General features: G+C 35.5%; 3 protein-coding genes across 3 annotated transcripts; 1 reads left to right on the top strand and 2 right to left on the bottom strand.

Annotated features, from left to right (window-relative positions):
• Positions 1 to 357: 357 nt before the first annotated feature.
• Positions 358 to 2,549, bottom strand: LOC112089710. Its single transcript, XM_024160461.1, has 5 exons — positions 2,322 to 2,549; positions 1,587 to 2,141; positions 878 to 1,338; positions 729 to 804; positions 358 to 543 (listed from the first exon to the last, which is right to left on the bottom strand). Exons 1-5 carry the CDS (start codon positions 2,547 to 2,549, stop codon positions 358 to 360), a joined length of 1,506 nt encoding a protein of 501 aa, XP_024016229.1.
• An 8,217-nt stretch (positions 2,550 to 10,766) lies between these two features.
• On the bottom strand, positions 10,767 to 11,666 carry LOC112089709. Its single transcript, XM_024160460.1, has one exon. The coding sequence runs from the start codon at positions 11,664 to 11,666 to the stop codon at positions 10,767 to 10,769; it is 900 nt and encodes a 299-aa protein (XP_024016228.1).
• Positions 11,667 to 13,785: 2,119 nt separating this feature from the next.
• LOC18025907 (3-ketoacyl-CoA synthase 9) lies at positions 13,786 to 15,848 on the top strand. The gene has a single exon (XM_006409397.2). The coding sequence runs from the start codon at positions 14,099 to 14,101 to the stop codon at positions 15,629 to 15,631; it is 1,533 nt and encodes a 510-aa protein (XP_006409460.1). The 5' UTR covers positions 13,786 to 14,098; the 3' UTR covers positions 15,632 to 15,848.
• Positions 15,849 to 16,008: the final 160 nt, after the last annotated feature.

The raw sequence follows: 16,008 nt of genomic DNA, 5'->3' as shown, positions 1-16,008 counted from the left end.
TTAGGCGTATAATGTCGTGGATAAAGTCGAACGACGGTGGAATGAAGGCATTACCTTAGGCATCATGGGCTTTGTCCTATCAGCTATATCTAGAACGTCCTTGTTGTTAACAGATGTGCCACTGCCAAGGTTGAATACCCTACATACGGAGACAAACTTTCAACACAAAATTCGTTGTAACATTATAGTGCAAATCAGAAAGTTCAGGTTAACATTCTAAGTAGCAACTCTAACATATCTATTGGCTGTTGTTAGTTGAACCTACCGATCTTACATTCTAATTACCATGATGGGGAGACCTTACCGATAGTTCTGCAACACCTCGTGTAATCGCGCAAACTTGGTAAAATAACTTGGTCATTCTTCAATGTGGCATAAAAAGGGATTGCTCCCCATCATGCATGAAACCCACTTCGGATCCACGTGGGAGTCGTTGAACGATGTTTGCACCATAGCCCTCTTGCCTCGCCACGGACCATCTCCTTCATCGCCAATTTCATCAACCGGGTCATCCCCATCCCCATCGCCTTCATCAGCACCATCCTGGCAAAAACAAACATATTAACAAGTCACAACTCACATCATTGTTACGCTTAATGTTATCAGATACACCTATAGTTATCTTAGTTAATAGAGATTGTAGACAGCTACAGCTCCTATTATGCGGTTATTTACGTTTGTATACAAAAATCAAATAGAGTAACTATGATACTAATCTTAACACGTACTTGTGTCTCTTCCGAGCTCTCGTTACTTTCGCCAGCTTCTGAACTCAGACCTCCAACTCCTTCGCCCTCCTGCTGCCTGTTGGTCGGTATTAATATTGTTAGCAAACGCAATGGCGTCATTTATAACTGCATCCGCTTGGACCTGTTGCCGTGTCTGGTGATTTGCAGTCCTTGCCCCTGTTCGTGCTGCATCGCCTTGCCTCTCCGCGTTTCCACGAGCCGTAAATCTATATTTTTCAGTGTCGTGCCTGTCGAATTCCGAAACAGACTTGCCTAGAAAACCAATAATGTTGGATATTACTTGTTCCTGCATTGATGTAATCATCCGTTCCATAGCTGTCTTCATCACAGTGCCAAGAGTGGACAAATTAGTTTCAATAGTCGATATCTTGTCGACAGCGGCTGCCACCTTTAGCTCAACTGGAGCTAGCTCTGCATTTACCGTGACATACAACAGTTCAGCTATGTTGGGGGGAGCAGTCGACGACGGACCAGCGGCACCAAGATTGGTTACATTTTCCTGGGCCTTCTCTTTCTCCCTCTCCTTCCGCTCCCTGATTTCCTTCCTCTCAAGGCGAATCTTCGCCAACTCAGCCTGAGACAAACCACCCTGAAACATGTTTTTGCGGAATTCAAAGTTCTCCCCGATGTGATTTACCATATTATCAACCCTTGGATCATCTTCCTCGTCGGACCAGCAAAATGCAGAATCTGAATCGTCGGGGATAATGCTAAAAACCAAGACTTGCATACAAAAAAGTTGCAGCATTATCACGAATGTTAGTCCGATAATAAAGTTGTTAAATAACAAAACATTTGTTACATTGTAAATTTTGAAGTTAACAGGTAAGATATTACCTTGCATCCTTCGTCGATTTCCCTTGCGTGACTTGGGCTTAGTCCGACAGTCGCCGACTCTGTGTGTGTCGAAGGCTTTCCAGCATTTTTCTCGGCATCGCCAGCAATCGATTGCTCATTTGAGGGGTTCTCCGGCATGTTGGCTGGGGCAACGTCATCGGACTCTCCCTCCTCTTCGTCTCCTTCAGATTCTGATTCCGAGGAAGACTCATTCAGTTGAACTACTTCGGTTAACGATGGACATGCCTCCACCAACACTAACTGTATCGCGTGAAAGAAACCTTTAACCGCTACCGTGCTTTGTGCCAGTGCAACTTCATCTTTAGATTTGATGCTAGACATCAACATCTCAAAACCCACTCTGTCCCACGGGTGTGAGAAAAACTCTTTGATGCTTCTAATCAATTCCACGTGTTCGGAGATGATTTTGGATATGTGATTGGTGGGGCACAAAACTGCGCCGGTTAAAGCGAGACATGCATACTTCAGTCGCGTCTCGCGGTCAACGACTATTTTCTTCTTCAACATCTTCACGACCGAGTCGATACAGCATGTCTTCAGATTTCCAAATAAGTCTGGCCAGTATGGCTTCTCCCGAATGGGGTTTCTCTTATTTTTCTTCTGCTTTTTTGGGTACTTGCCGCACGGCAGTCGGGTGACAATCGCAAATTATCGCAGAGACACTCTAATCGGACGGCCGGCGAAAAGAATCCATATTTCGTACTTTTTACTAACCTTGAGCAACCTCGTTATGATGAAGTGGCCAAAACTCCCAGGAAGGGAGGGTTTTTCCGTAGTCGCGATTAGTTTGCCAAACTGAGATTTTTGCATAAAATCCTTCTCCTCTTTGTCCAATGCGCTAAGGATGTTGTTAATCACCTTGGATTTGTGGTAGTAATTAACCCTTTCTCCGACAGGTTCTTCGCCGGCGGCGAATATTCTCTCCGGTAATGATAGATCCATCTTCTTTACTGAATTAGTGCCCTGCTCTCCCGATTATGTACAGACCCAGAACTGATAAAATGGGCTGTGACAAATGAGTGCAACCGAAACGCCGTATCGGTTGAAAATTTACTCCAAAAAAAATGTTGAATTTGAACAGTGTTTCAATTAATGTCATACCTTATCAATATTTTATTCGAATATTTGACACAATATTTTTCCTAGTACATAAGTGTCCGCATAGATGTGTAGGGGATAAAAGGTATTTAAAAAAATTGAACAGTGTCATTTTTTACCTTTGATTATTTTTGCAAATACTGATAGCGGGATGGTCATTCCTTATAATTATTCTATTTTTATTTGATAATTACATTTTTAGATCGTATAGATACGAGGCCATTTGTATTTATTTGAAAAACCAAGAGTTATAAAACTAAAAAAAATATTTCCCCAGTTATAAAACTATAAATAAATTGGTAATTTAAATTATTTGTTTTGAAAAATGTATTCGATACATTTATCAACTTATTTTTATATTTGACAAGTAGTATAATTAAAATATTTTGGAGGATATGTGTGATTGAGATTGTTTAGCAACCAATTTAGAAATTGATTGTAAGATGATGTTGGAAGAAATATCTACACAATAGGCCCAATTCATAAAAACGTTAACGTGAGCCACTAAATAAAAGGCTCGGTCCATTTTTATGTATTACCAAGAAAGTATTACCGTGGTCCAGTTTTTATTTATTGTATTACCATAATTCTTTTATTTAAATATGCAAATAAAATGTATATAGATATAATTACAAAAATGTTAGTTGATTGGTATCATATATATTATAAGTGAAGTAAAAATTTCGTTTAAAGTTCTCTCGTTGAATCTCAGAGTGGCTAATTACCCTTTATCCCTCCTTAAAATTATTTTTAATTTAAAAAAAAATTGTTTACAACTAAAATCACGATTATAATATTGGTTGTAATAAATTAAATCAAATCAAAATACATGATTTTATCTCAATTTGATCAAAATCTACGATTTTATCAAATCAAAAATCATGATTTTACAACTAAAATCACGATTTTTTAAAACAAAAATAAAAAACGAAATTAATTTTATTTAAATTAATTTTTATAAAAAAATATTAAAAATCAAAAATCATCAAATATAATTATGTTACTCCATAAATCTTTAAGTAAATCTTACTTAATAGATACTTAGATATTGTTTTCTTTTTAAAAAAAATATTTATATGAATTATTAAAAAACATTAAAAAATGAAAAATCATCATATATAGTTATGTTATTTCCTTAATCTTTAAGTAAGTCTTGATAAATACTTAGATATTGTTTTTTAATAAAAAAATATATATGAACTATCCGATTTGCAAAAATTTTAAAGATTTTTCAACCAATTTTTTTTCTTCACTTACACGGTTGTAATGTTTGGCGATCATGTAAGCTATATATTTCGTGTGTTTCACATTAGTGATCTTGTGACTTCTAAAAAAATAGTTTTTGTGCTGTTTAATTTTCTATTCGGTTGTTATTTTTGTTTTATATTCGTTTCTGTTAGCTCATGTAGATCTACATTTTTTTATATATGTTAGGTGATACTTTGTATCTTCCCTTTTATAGCTCTTTCAGGAATATATTTTGTTCTGATGTATATTAGAAGTTGGATTCTATTTATATTTTATAAATTCTTTTTATTAATAATAACGTTTGATGTTTTTTTTTCTGTTTAGGAGGTGATATGTTAGCCGGACTTTCTTGATCGTTGATTGTTTAGTTTACTGCTATACCAAAGGGTAACATTATATTTTCTTTTTTGTGCTTTAGGTTTAGATTTGTGATTTTTTTAATTATCTATCATATTTATGTTTTATATATTAGCCAATTTTGGTACACTTTTCTTTCTCTTTTATTAGTTGGGGCTGAGTCGAGCCTTTTTTTATTTATTGATTCTTATCTGTTTTAAGTTTTGATTGTTTTTGTTTTTTCTTTCTTAGGTGCTCGCGTTTTATTGTTTCATCTTGCGATGCAACAGATTTCATTTGCTGGGGATGAAGATCAAGATTATGGTCATGAACCGAACCAGTTCTCAGAGTTAGATAAGAGCGTTTTATATGTTTTAAAAAATTATTACAAAAGATCATGTATTCTGTTTTGTGGTGTAGGCTCTTGGTGACGATTCAGAATGGTCTATAAGACATTAAATATCTCATGGCAATGAACGTGAGTTCACCTGATTCTTGTGAAGGTTGCCAAGCTGATTGAACTTTTGGAAGGTACATGAAAATTTAAAAGAACACATACAAAAACACAGGTTTAATCATCGATCTGATTATGGATTATTACTTGATCTGATAAATCCTAAATTTATAACAGTTCAAAAGAAGTTTTGGTGAATGAGGTGCAGAACATGGTGGTCTATGTTTTATCCAAGACCTCACATGTCGCTGCCGAGAACAAAAGAAAACAAGCTAACAAGGAGTTTAGTTCCAGCAAAAATGTTAGTCCACTTGGCATATTCTTACTCTCAAAGTTAGTTCTATTGATAATAAATATGATACATGAACAAAATTACTATTTTTATTCGAACATCACTTTATTTGAATGGGCTTTGTGTGTGTTTTGTCTCTTATGTCCAGTGTTGGGATATTTTTTGATATTGGTTTCTGGTTCCTTTATTTTACCTATGGGCAAAGACAGGAGAAAAAAGTACCTATTTGTACTTTGAATCTTTTGCACGTTTCTCCGACTGAAATCTTTTTCGTGTGGAGTGCTTTCATCTCATGTGTTTCCAGTTGAGTTTGAACTGTTAATTATAAAATGTTGTTTTTGGATCAGAGTAAAACTTCTCTTGCTTAAGTTTCACAAAAGATGTAAAATTTATGTTTAAGTAGCTAAAACTCTAAGTTTTCTTAAGTTTGTATGTTGGAAGGATTCAATTCCATCTAATTTTGTATTTTCTTTATTTTTTAAAATTATTTAATAGGGTAACAAATAAATATTCTAGCACAACAATGTGAAAGAAATCGATGATAAATTATATACAAAAATCTGCAAATCTTGGGACCGTGAAAATGTCACAACCCTTTTGTGGAGACTCTATTTTACTTAAAGTCTTATTTTGATATTTGTTTTAATTTTTGATATTTTTGTTATTAGCATAGTTAAGAACTTTTGAGAATTTCTTTTTGGTATATATGTTTAAGCTCTTTTTTAAAGTTGATTACCTAGAAACAGTTTTGATTGTTCGAAAGGAGCAAGCTACAAAAGTTAATGCAGCTTTCTTATCTAACAATAATTATAACACACTTTTTAAGGAGAGTTTTAAGTTTGAAATGTGTATTTATCTTTTTTCTCAGCCTCAAAATATATAGAGTCATAAAAAGTATGAAAAGTACGTAATATGAAAAAAAAATCATAAGGAGAAAAAGAATAAACCGTAAAAACAAAAAGAAGAAGAAGACGAAGAAGACGAATGTGTTAAATAATAATAGTAAAAGATGTGAACTATAAATTTGAATAAAAAATATGGGAAGAAGAAAAAAAATGAAAAATAAGACATGAAAAAAAACAAGAAAAAATATGGACAAAAGAAGAATAAGGAAAAAACGATGAAGAAGAAAGAAAAAAAAAATAATGAAGAGGAAGAAATAGGAAACGAAAAACTAGAATTTATTTTCATTAAATTAGTTTGTGGATTATTCAGTTATAAAGTATTTTTTAAATAATTAATTTTGAATTTTGTTTACTGTTTTAGCTAACTTTCTTTTGTTTTTTAATGTCTTAAATAGTTGTTTTAATTATTTTCAATTTATAGCATAAATTTTTTTTTTTTTATTTTAAAAACCTTTTGACCCGCGCAAGTCGCGGACTAAATACCTAATAATTATAAATTTATATACTAATTATGCAATTGCAAATAATAATTATAATATATATTTATTTCGTAATACAATTACATAAATTAATGCTAAATAAGTAGTGGTTTTATAATTAATTTTAATAGTAATTTTTATATGAATAAAATTACATATTTGAATATACTAAATTTGATTAATACGTTCTATATAACTGGTTTAATACTAACTAAGATATTTTGTTTTTGATGTAAAAAAAAATTGAATTATAATACGTATGAAAAAATTAATTTTTTTTCTTAAATGAATAAAATAATTATTTAAAAAAAAATCAAATAAAGATGAGATAAAAGAATATAATATTTAGTAACATAAGTGATATTATGTATTAAACTTTTATAAATATATCGATAAAAAATTAAAAGAAAAAAATAAAATATCTTTACAAATTAAATGTTGAGTATTAAATATATATAATTAATATAATATCTTATCAAATTAATGTTAAAGACATATGATGTAATTACTCTAAAAAAGTAAATATTTTTTATATGTATTTTGGAAAACTCTTTCATGACGACACATTAACATAGCGTTCTTGTAAATTACATATCAAATAAAGATTGTTTTTAAAATATTCTTCTTAATTAATAGTATAAGATGTGAATTAGCATTAAATTTCAAATTTCAAAAATCAAAAACCAATGCGTAACAACCCGACCTCTCGGAGTCGGTTATTATTAAATTCAATTTCCGGTTTATTTAAATTAGACCATTTTTCTTAATTAAACATATTTTTAATCTCTTTTTAATCTTCTGCGAGTCCATTAAACCCAGTCCAAACTAAGTTAACCTAAATATAAATACCATAATCCTTCATTAAGCTTTCTAAAACCCTGTCTGTGTGACCCAACACTAGCTCAACGGTGGGGGAAAGGTACGCCAATCCTTCTTAGGGTTTTAGAAAGAGGAGAGACTAGGGTTTTAGAAAGCTTAATGAGAGATTAAGATATTTATATTTAGGTTAATTTAGTTTGGATTGGGTTTAATGGGCTCGCAGAAGATTAAAAAAGAGTAAGAATAGGTTATCTAAAAAATTGGTCTAATTAATAAACCAGAAATTGAATTTAATATCACCCGACACTGAGAAATCGGGTTGTCACACAATGGATACACTTTTATTTTTCCAATGGATACACTCGCACCTCCCTAGTGTAATATATATATATATATATATATATATATATATATATATATATATATATATATATATATATATATATATTTGTTAGTTGGTGCGGCCTACAGTAATTTACGTACAACATCTCATCTACCCCTAAATCAATGGAGCTCAATTTCTAAAAGCTTAGATAACAATCAAATAACCTAAATATCTTTTTAGAAAATTTGGCATGTAAGACCGAGAAATAGTGTATCCATATTGGTGATCTAATAAAGTATTACCTCCCACAAAAAAAAAAGTTCATAAATGTTCTACAAACTAAAATTTCATCAGAGCAAGCGACTGCAGTTCCCTCAGTATCCAATGATGTTTTATAATCATTTAAGATGTCAAACCATATCTCTACACGATTCTATAAATATCAACCTCATCCAAGTTTTTTAGTTTAATTAGAGATATGGTTTGACATCTTAAATGAAATGGCGTCACTTTTTAGGTAACATGATTCTATCCATTCTCATCAACACACTCCCTAATGAAATGGAACCTCCTATGAATATGTTTACTTCGCCCATGAAAAACAGGGTTCTTGGTCAGTGCTATCGCAGATTGATAGTCGATTCGTATGAGAACCCTATCGCATGGTGAACCAGTAATTTGACTAAGTAAATCCTGTAGCCAAATTGCTTGCCTTGCTGCTTCAGTTCCTGCCATGAACTCAGCTTCACAAGATGTTAAGGCCACAACATCTTGTTTTTGTGAACACCAACTGATTGGACTTTCTCCAAAATAAAATATGTGCCCAGCTGTACTTTTGCCATCGTCTGGATCAACATTATGTGAGTTGTTGCTGTAACCAACTAACCTTGGCACCTTTGAACTTAAAGTCCTAAATTCCAAGTCGAGACCAGGGTTCCTCTCAAGTATCTTAGGCAATGTGTCATTGCAGCTCCATGGGAATCTCGAGGACTCTGCATATAACGACTTAGGACTCCAACAGCAAAGGATAGATCCGGTCGTGTATGCAGCAGGTATCAAAGGCAACCTACATTCTTTCTGTATCTTGTGGCATCAACCTCCTTTTCTTCTACAGAATTTGACAGATGCATTCTGATCTCCATTGGCGTGTGAGCCAAGTTACAGTTTGCCATCCCAGATTCTTCCAAGATTTTCAGAGCATAGCGTCTTTGATTTAAAGTTATTCCCCCTTTGTATTGATGTACCTCAATACCCATATAATAGGTCAACTTACCAAGGTCTCTCATATCAAACTTCGATGCCATCTCTTTCTTGAACTCGTCAATGACACCATTGTTTGTTCCGGTAACAAACAGATCCTCCACATAAACTGCTACCAAGAGAAGATGTTCTCTTATCCTTTTCTGATAAATTGATGGCTCCTTAGAACATCTTTTGAATTGCAGTTGCAGGAGAATCTGATTTAAATTATTGTTCCATGTCCTTGGAGCTTGTTTTAAGCCGTACAGAGCTTTATGAAGCTTGTAAACCTTTCCTTCATATCCCTTCTCTTGAAATCCCTCTGGTTGGGTCACAAACATTGTCTCCTTCAATTCTCCATATAAAAACGACGTTTTGACGTCAAGATGATGTATCTCCATTCCTTAGAAGCTGGGAGACTGATAAGAAGCCTTACTGTCTCAAGTCGAGCTACTGGAACAAAGACTTCTTCAAAATCAACTCCATATCGCTGTATATAACTTTTCGCGACTAAATGGGCTTTGTATTTATTGATGCTTCCATCGAAATTTCTTTTGAGTTTGAAAACCCACTTTAGACCAATCGGTTTTACTCCATGTAGTAAGTTCACAAGGCTCCATGTCTGATTCTTCTTGATTGATCTATTCTCGTCCTTGCAAGCCATTGTCCATTCTTTCGATTCACTCGCTTCCTTGAAGCTCCTTGGTTCATCGTTTAGACAAAGTAATAATCTAATCGCCTTTTTCCTCTGCAAAACACACATAATCATCAAGATATTTTGGTTTCCACGATTCTCTTTGCGATCTCCTTAGTGCAGGTGGAGACTGATGATGTGTCTCTAAGTCTGCATCTTCGTGCTCATGTGGAGCTATAAATTCACCATTATCGGCTTTTTTTACCTCGTTATGAGTCTCTGTTCTTCGTTCTTGCTCTGGTTGAAAACACTCGTTTCGATGCCGTGATTTCCAAAATCTCTGAAGGTGATTTTAAAACTTCCATCTTGTTGTTGTCCTGTACTGCTAGAATTCCAATTCCAGCTCTTTGATTCGTCGAAGACAACATCCGACTAACAATTATCTTCTGAGTTTGAGGGTCCAGTAATCTATACGCTTCTGAACCCGGTTCAGTGCCGAGGTGCACAAGCTTTCTTGATCGATCATCTAACTTTTTCAAATGTGGCATCTCCACCTTGGCATAAACACATTGTCCTTGAAGCCACTCGATTTAGAAGATAAGTGGAGTGTCTTATCGCCTCTCCCCATAAGTAGTTTGGCACATGCATATGCTTCATGATGCTTCTCGTCATTCCCATCATTGTTCTATTTCGCCTTTCAACCACACCGTTTTGCTGCTGCGTGTATGGTGCGGTGAGGTGCCTTTTGACTCCATGATTGTTGCAAAAACCGTTAAAATCATGTGATACAAACTCTCCTCCTCTGTCTGTTCTAAAATTTTGTATCTTTTCTCCTGATTCTTGCTCTACAGAACTTTTAAATCTCTTGAATTTGTCGAAGCTTCACCTTTTTCTTTCAGCAAAACAGTCCACATGTACCTGGAATAGTCGTCAATGAGGACAAAGATGTATTTGTTTCCTCCGGCTGTGCTTGGTGTTATGGGTCCGCACAAGTCGCCATGTACAAGCTCGAGTTTCCTGTTAGCTCGATACGCAGTAGCTTGGGGAAAAACCTTCCTCCTTTCTCAATGACGACTTGTGGAATTCATTCTACAAGCTCTCTTTGTATCAAGTTCTTTATATTGGCCATGTTGACATGTCCTAATCTGACATGCCACCTGCTTGAATCGCTCATCAGCGTTAGCTGTAGACACGCATTGTCTGTTATTTCTATTCGGACTTCGAGATCTACTTGCTTTGACAAGGAGTTTCCCTTTGTTGTCGTGCATTGTCAGGTAGTCTCCCTTCATCCTTATGTCACATTCTGATTCAGTTGCTTGACGGAGACTGATTATGATCTTAAATCTGGGATGAAGTAGACGTTGTTCATCACTCTTGAGTCCCCGTTTCTATCAATGAATGATATCGATCCTTTTCCTTTGATGTCAATTCGTGAATCATCACCAAAACAAACTTTCCCTGTAACAGAGTCATCAAGTTTCATGAAATACCTCCGATCACCAGTCATGTGATTGCTCGCACCGTTGTTGAGATACCATATGTATTCTTCTTCGGTGTTAGTTTTATATTTGCTTGGTGTGCAGTTCTTCTCATTCAGGTAAACCACTTCATGCATTAATAGTTCATCTACATCCTCGGTTTCTTCTTCGGTATTTTCTTGGGCTTCTTGCAACTTTAGTAGTCGATCTGGGCAGCTTGACGCATAGTGGCCTTGTTTGTCACATCGATAGCAAGTGATTTTTGATAGATCAACATTCCTCGTTGAATCTCCTCTTTCACCGTTAAAACGGCCACATCCTCTTCCTCTTGAGTAAAATCGTTCACCGCATCCCCTGCCTCTGTTTTCACCATTGAAGTTTCGATTTTGAGCCTCTGTATTCATCCACATCAACTTAGTCTGATCTTCTTGAGTTTCTTCTTCTTCTTCAAAGATACGTTCTTCGTTTGCCTTTAGTCGACCAGTAATATCTTCGAAGCTTGTAGTATTAAGGTCCAATACATGTTCAAGAGATGCAACAATGTGGATGTATTTCTTTCTTGTGAGGCTTTTAAGAAACTTCTTAACTAGTTTTGGTTCTTCAATAGTGACTCCCAAAGCCGCAGATTTTGATGAGATTTCAGACAGTTTTCCTGAGAAATAATCGATTGACTCTGTATATTTCATCTTGAGTCGGTCGAATTCAGCCATTAGGGTTTGTAGTCTCGCATCTTTGACCCTGTCTGCTCCCATGTGTCGCGATTTTATTGCTTCCCATACTTCTTTTGCTGTGTTTAATTCAGTGCCTTCGGTATGGACTGAAACAATAAAGCTATCGTTAGGTTGTTTTTCTCTTCATCCTTCGTCCCAACTTCTATGGTTTCCCACACTTTGTGACATATCTTCATTCTCATGGTCCACACAGTGTAATTTGTTGTATTGAGCATAGGACATTGGATTGAAGAAGGTCTTCTTCCTTCTTTAGATTTGTCTGTCGCAGGTATAATATCGTCCATGATATTATACTTGATGATCTTTGTATTTGAACTCTAGGTTAGATTCTGATACCAATTCTAGAATTCAAGGGTAATTAGCTCAAGAACACAATGCTTAAAAGAAATTACTCTTCTTTATTAATGTTTTAGAAAACTTTCTCAAAAACTAAAAGTTATCACAAAACTCATAAGTGTTTGCAACAACTCTGCAACTTTTTATATAATAGTTTAAAAATAACTCCTAATCCCTCTAGAATTAGATATTAGATAACTCTTAATACATATTATTGGATAACTTCCTAAAACAACACCAAGTATTTTCTAATTACTCTAGAAAATATCTAAACTAAATTCTCCACCAAGTTAACTTCAAACTTATCCAACAGTTTGGTTAACCTGAACCGAATTGAACCACAAAAAGTGATTTGAAGACTCTGCCAAAATTAACAGATAATCCAATTGGTTTTGTTTGGTTCTTGGTACCGATTTTTTTTTTGGGAAATTCGATTAAGATCGGTTAGTTTCTGATAAAGTCGGATAGTTTAGTTTGGTTTAATTTGGGTATCAGGCTAATTTGGTATAAACTGGTCTAGTTGATTATATCTGATTATTAAAAAAAAACAATTAACCGGAAAACCAAGAGAACCCATTTAAAAACCTGCCGATCAGTTCGGCCGAAAGAACCTCAACCAAACCAAAAACTGAAAATATCGGTTTGGTTGACTATCCCAGCCATAATCACGACTTTAAAAAAGGTATGATAGGGCACTATAGAACCGCAGTTCCTACAAGACTAGTCCTACTCCTACCCAAAGAGGTAAAGACAAAGAAAATGAGATAGTCGTTTTAATACCCCAAAGATTTGATCTGAGTTGGCAAATTTAATAAATGGTTTTCAATCTCTACTTCGACTTGACCCCTCAACTTAATTGCCAGCCTTATCTCCCCTTTATGTGCAATCACACGAGATAGAGAGATTGAAGAAGATAAATGGTTTTCTGATTAATTTCCCAAATGGTCAAGCATGGCCTACATATTTAGTTTGTTGGAAATAGCTAACAGTTTAACACACTAAACCGGTTTACATAATTGAAATAGCTGAACCAAATAAAATAAGGTATATACTTGAAATGAGATAAACCAGAGGACAAGGGAAATCTTGTCCCAAATTAATTTCCTTACTCAAAAAAAATCTGTTTCAAAAGTTCACTAATCAATACATTCACGAAGGATGGGGACTTTGGTTAACCAAACTAAATCAACTTGGTCAATTTGGATATCGGTTAACAAAATAATTTGAAGACACTACCAAAATTAACTGATAATCCAATTGGTTTGGTTTGGTACTCGGTTAAATATATATTTGGTGAATTTCAGTTTTAAATCAGTTATTTTCCTATAAACTTGGGTAATTTAGTTTGGTTAAATACAATATTGGTGAAATTTGATCTAATTTAGTATAAATCGGCATAATCTGATTATTTTAAAAAAAAAAATCAACCGAAAAACCGACCAAACCCCAATTGAAAACCTACCAATTGGTTCAGCCAAAAGAACCAAAACCAAACCAAAAACTGAAAATATTGGTTCGCTTAAAGTATGATAGGTCCGCAATCCCTACAAGACTAGTCCTACTGCTACCCAAAGACAAATTAAATGAGATTGGTTAAAGTCGTTTTGATACCCCAAAGATTTGATATGAGTTGGCAAATTTAATAACATTTCCCCACTTACTAATTCGACTTGACCCGGATCCAAATAATTGCCAGCCTTATCTCTCCCCTTAATTGCAATCACACATATACCCTTTAACCAGAGAGAAGCTTTTTGTGACTCGTGACGACGATACCTTTTTTTAGCTTATATATACACAACACACACATACACACACATCAGAAAAGCTAAAAAAAGACGATATTCTTTTCCTTCTTCTCTCTCTCTAAATCATAACACAAGTTTCCGGCAGATCAACTGTTTTCTTCTTTCGTCTTTATACGTGTTCATCAATGGCGTCTTTTCACTGATCCTAGTCCTATCAAACCCACTTACCACCCATTATAATTAATTCCCAAAACAAAAAGATCCTTTTTTTTTATTCCTTCTCTTTCGATCTCTCGTTATATATTCTATATTGCACACATACACTCGTGCACGATCGACGAAAGTTAACGTTTTTTTTTCGAATCCGCCATGGAAGCTGCAGAACCAGTCAATGGCGGATCCGTACAGATCCGGAACGAGAATGGGTCACGAAAGCTTCCGAATTTCTTACAGAGCGTGAACATGAAATACGTCAAGCTAGGTTACCATTACCTGATTACTCATCTCTTCAAGCTCTGTTTGGTTCCGTTAATGGCGGTTTTATTCACCGAGATCTCTCGATTAACACCAGACGATCTCTACCAACTCTGGCTCCATCTCCAATACAATCTCGTCGCCTTCATCCTCCTCTCTGCTCTAGCCGTTTTCGGGTCCACCGTCTTCATCATGACCCGACCCAGATCCGTTTACCTCGTCGATTACTCTTGTTATCTCCCTCCGGAGAGTCTCAAAGTCAAATACCAGAAATTCATGGATCACTCGAAGCTAATCGAAGATTTCAACGACTCTTCTCTCGAGTTTCAGAGGAAGATTCTCGAGAGATCGGGTTTAGGAGAAGAGACTTATCTTCCCGAGGCTTTACATTGCATCCCTCCGACTCCGACGATGGTGGCGGCGCGTCAGGAAGCTGAGCAGGTAATGTTTGGTTCGCTAGACAAACTCTTCGAGAACACAAGAATCAACCCTAGGGATATTGGTGTTTTGGTAGTGAATTGCAGCTTGTTTAACCCGACTCCTTCGTTATCGGCCATGATTGTTAACAAGTATAAGCTTAGAGGGAATATTAAGAGCTTCAATCTAGGTGGAATGGGGTGTAGTGCTGGTGTTATCGCCATTGATTTAGCTAAAGATATGTTGCAAGTTCATAGGAACACTTATGCTGTTGTGGTTAGCACAGAGAACATTACTCAGAACTGGTATTTCGGGAACAGGAAGGCCATGTTGATTCCTAATTGCTTGTTTCGTGTTGGTGGAACCGCGGTTTTGCTTTCGAATAAGAGCAGGGATCGTAGACGGTCTAAGTACAAGCTTGTTCATACGGTTAGGACTCATAAAGGAGCTGATGAGAAGGCTTTCAATTGTGTGTACCAAGAACAAGACGATAACGGGAAAACCGGTGTTTCTTTGTCTAAGGATCTTATGGCTATAGCAGGGGAAGCGCTTAAGGCGAACATCACTACTTTAGGTCCTTTGGTTCTTCCTATAAGCGAGCAGATCTTGTTCTTTGCTACTTTGGTTGCGAAGAAGTTGTTTAATGCTAAGTTGAAGCCTTACATACCGGATTTCAAGCTTGCGTTTGACCATTTCTGTATCCATGCTGGTGGTAGAGCTGTGATTGATGAGCTGGAGAAGAATCTGCAGCTCTCGGAGAGGCATGTGGAGGCGTCGAGGATGACGTTGCACAGGTTTGGAAACACTTCATCGAGCTCGATATGGTATGAACTGGCTTACATTGAGGCTAAAGGGAGGATGAAGAAAGGGAACAGAGTTTGGCAGATTGCTTTTGGAAGTGGGTTTAAGTGTAACAGTGCGGTTTGGGTGGCTCTGGGGAATGTCAAGCCTTCGGTTAGTAGTCCGTGGGAACATTGCATTGACCGATATCCGGTTAAGCTTGAACTCTGATTCAATCATTTGGTATCAACATGGTTAGTCCCTAGTCTATTTGGCTCTTCCTTGTTTATTGCTTTTTGTTTCCTTTTTTTTTCTTTTTCCATTGTTCGATTGTTCTTGTACTCTTAATTTGATGCTTCTTGAATTATTACTCACTTTGTGTTTTATGGCATCTTGAGCCACCTATTTGCATCTCTATTTGCCATACTAGTTGGAACAAGAATCAAAATAGGAGTTTGTTTTTGGAAAACACTAGATTCATCTATGACTGATATAATCTAGGCTTCATGTAGTTGTGCTAATTGAATTTTCCTTGATTTCTTGTTCTAACATTTGAAATTTTCATTAAATAGAAGTAGATACGAAATAATCTTCTTGAATTACACTTA

The sequence above is a fragment of the Eutrema salsugineum genome, unplaced genomic scaffold (assembly GCF_000478725.1).
Source record: "Eutrema salsugineum unplaced genomic scaffold, Eutsalg1_0 scaffold_11, whole genome shotgun sequence".
NCBI lineage: Eukaryota > Viridiplantae > Streptophyta > Magnoliopsida > Brassicales > Brassicaceae > Eutrema > Eutrema salsugineum.
Note: the sequence above shows the minus strand (reverse complement) of the source record. Positions and strands in the feature narration are given on the sequence as shown.

Excerpts from the sequence above, each read along its gene's own strand:
- LOC112089710 (XM_024160461.1), bottom strand. The coding sequence starts at position 2,549 with ATGGATCTATCATTACCGGAGAGAATATTCGCCGCCGGCGAAGAACCT. Across the intron at positions 2,142-2,321 it reads TCATAACGAGGTTGCTCAAG|ACATGCTGTATCGACTCGGT; the intron begins GTTAGTAAAAAG and ends GGAAATCTGAAG. Across the intron at positions 544-728 it reads AGAGCTCGGAAGAGACACAA|GATGGTGCTGATGAAGGCGA; the intron begins GTACGTGTTAAG and ends TGTTTTTGCCAG.
- LOC112089709 (XM_024160460.1), bottom strand. The coding sequence starts at position 11,666 with ATGGGAGCAGACAGGGTCAAAGATGCGAGACTACAAACCCTAATGGCT.
- LOC18025907 (XM_006409397.2), top strand. The coding sequence starts at position 14,099 with ATGGAAGCTGCAGAACCAGTCAATGGCGGATCCGTACAGATCCGGAAC.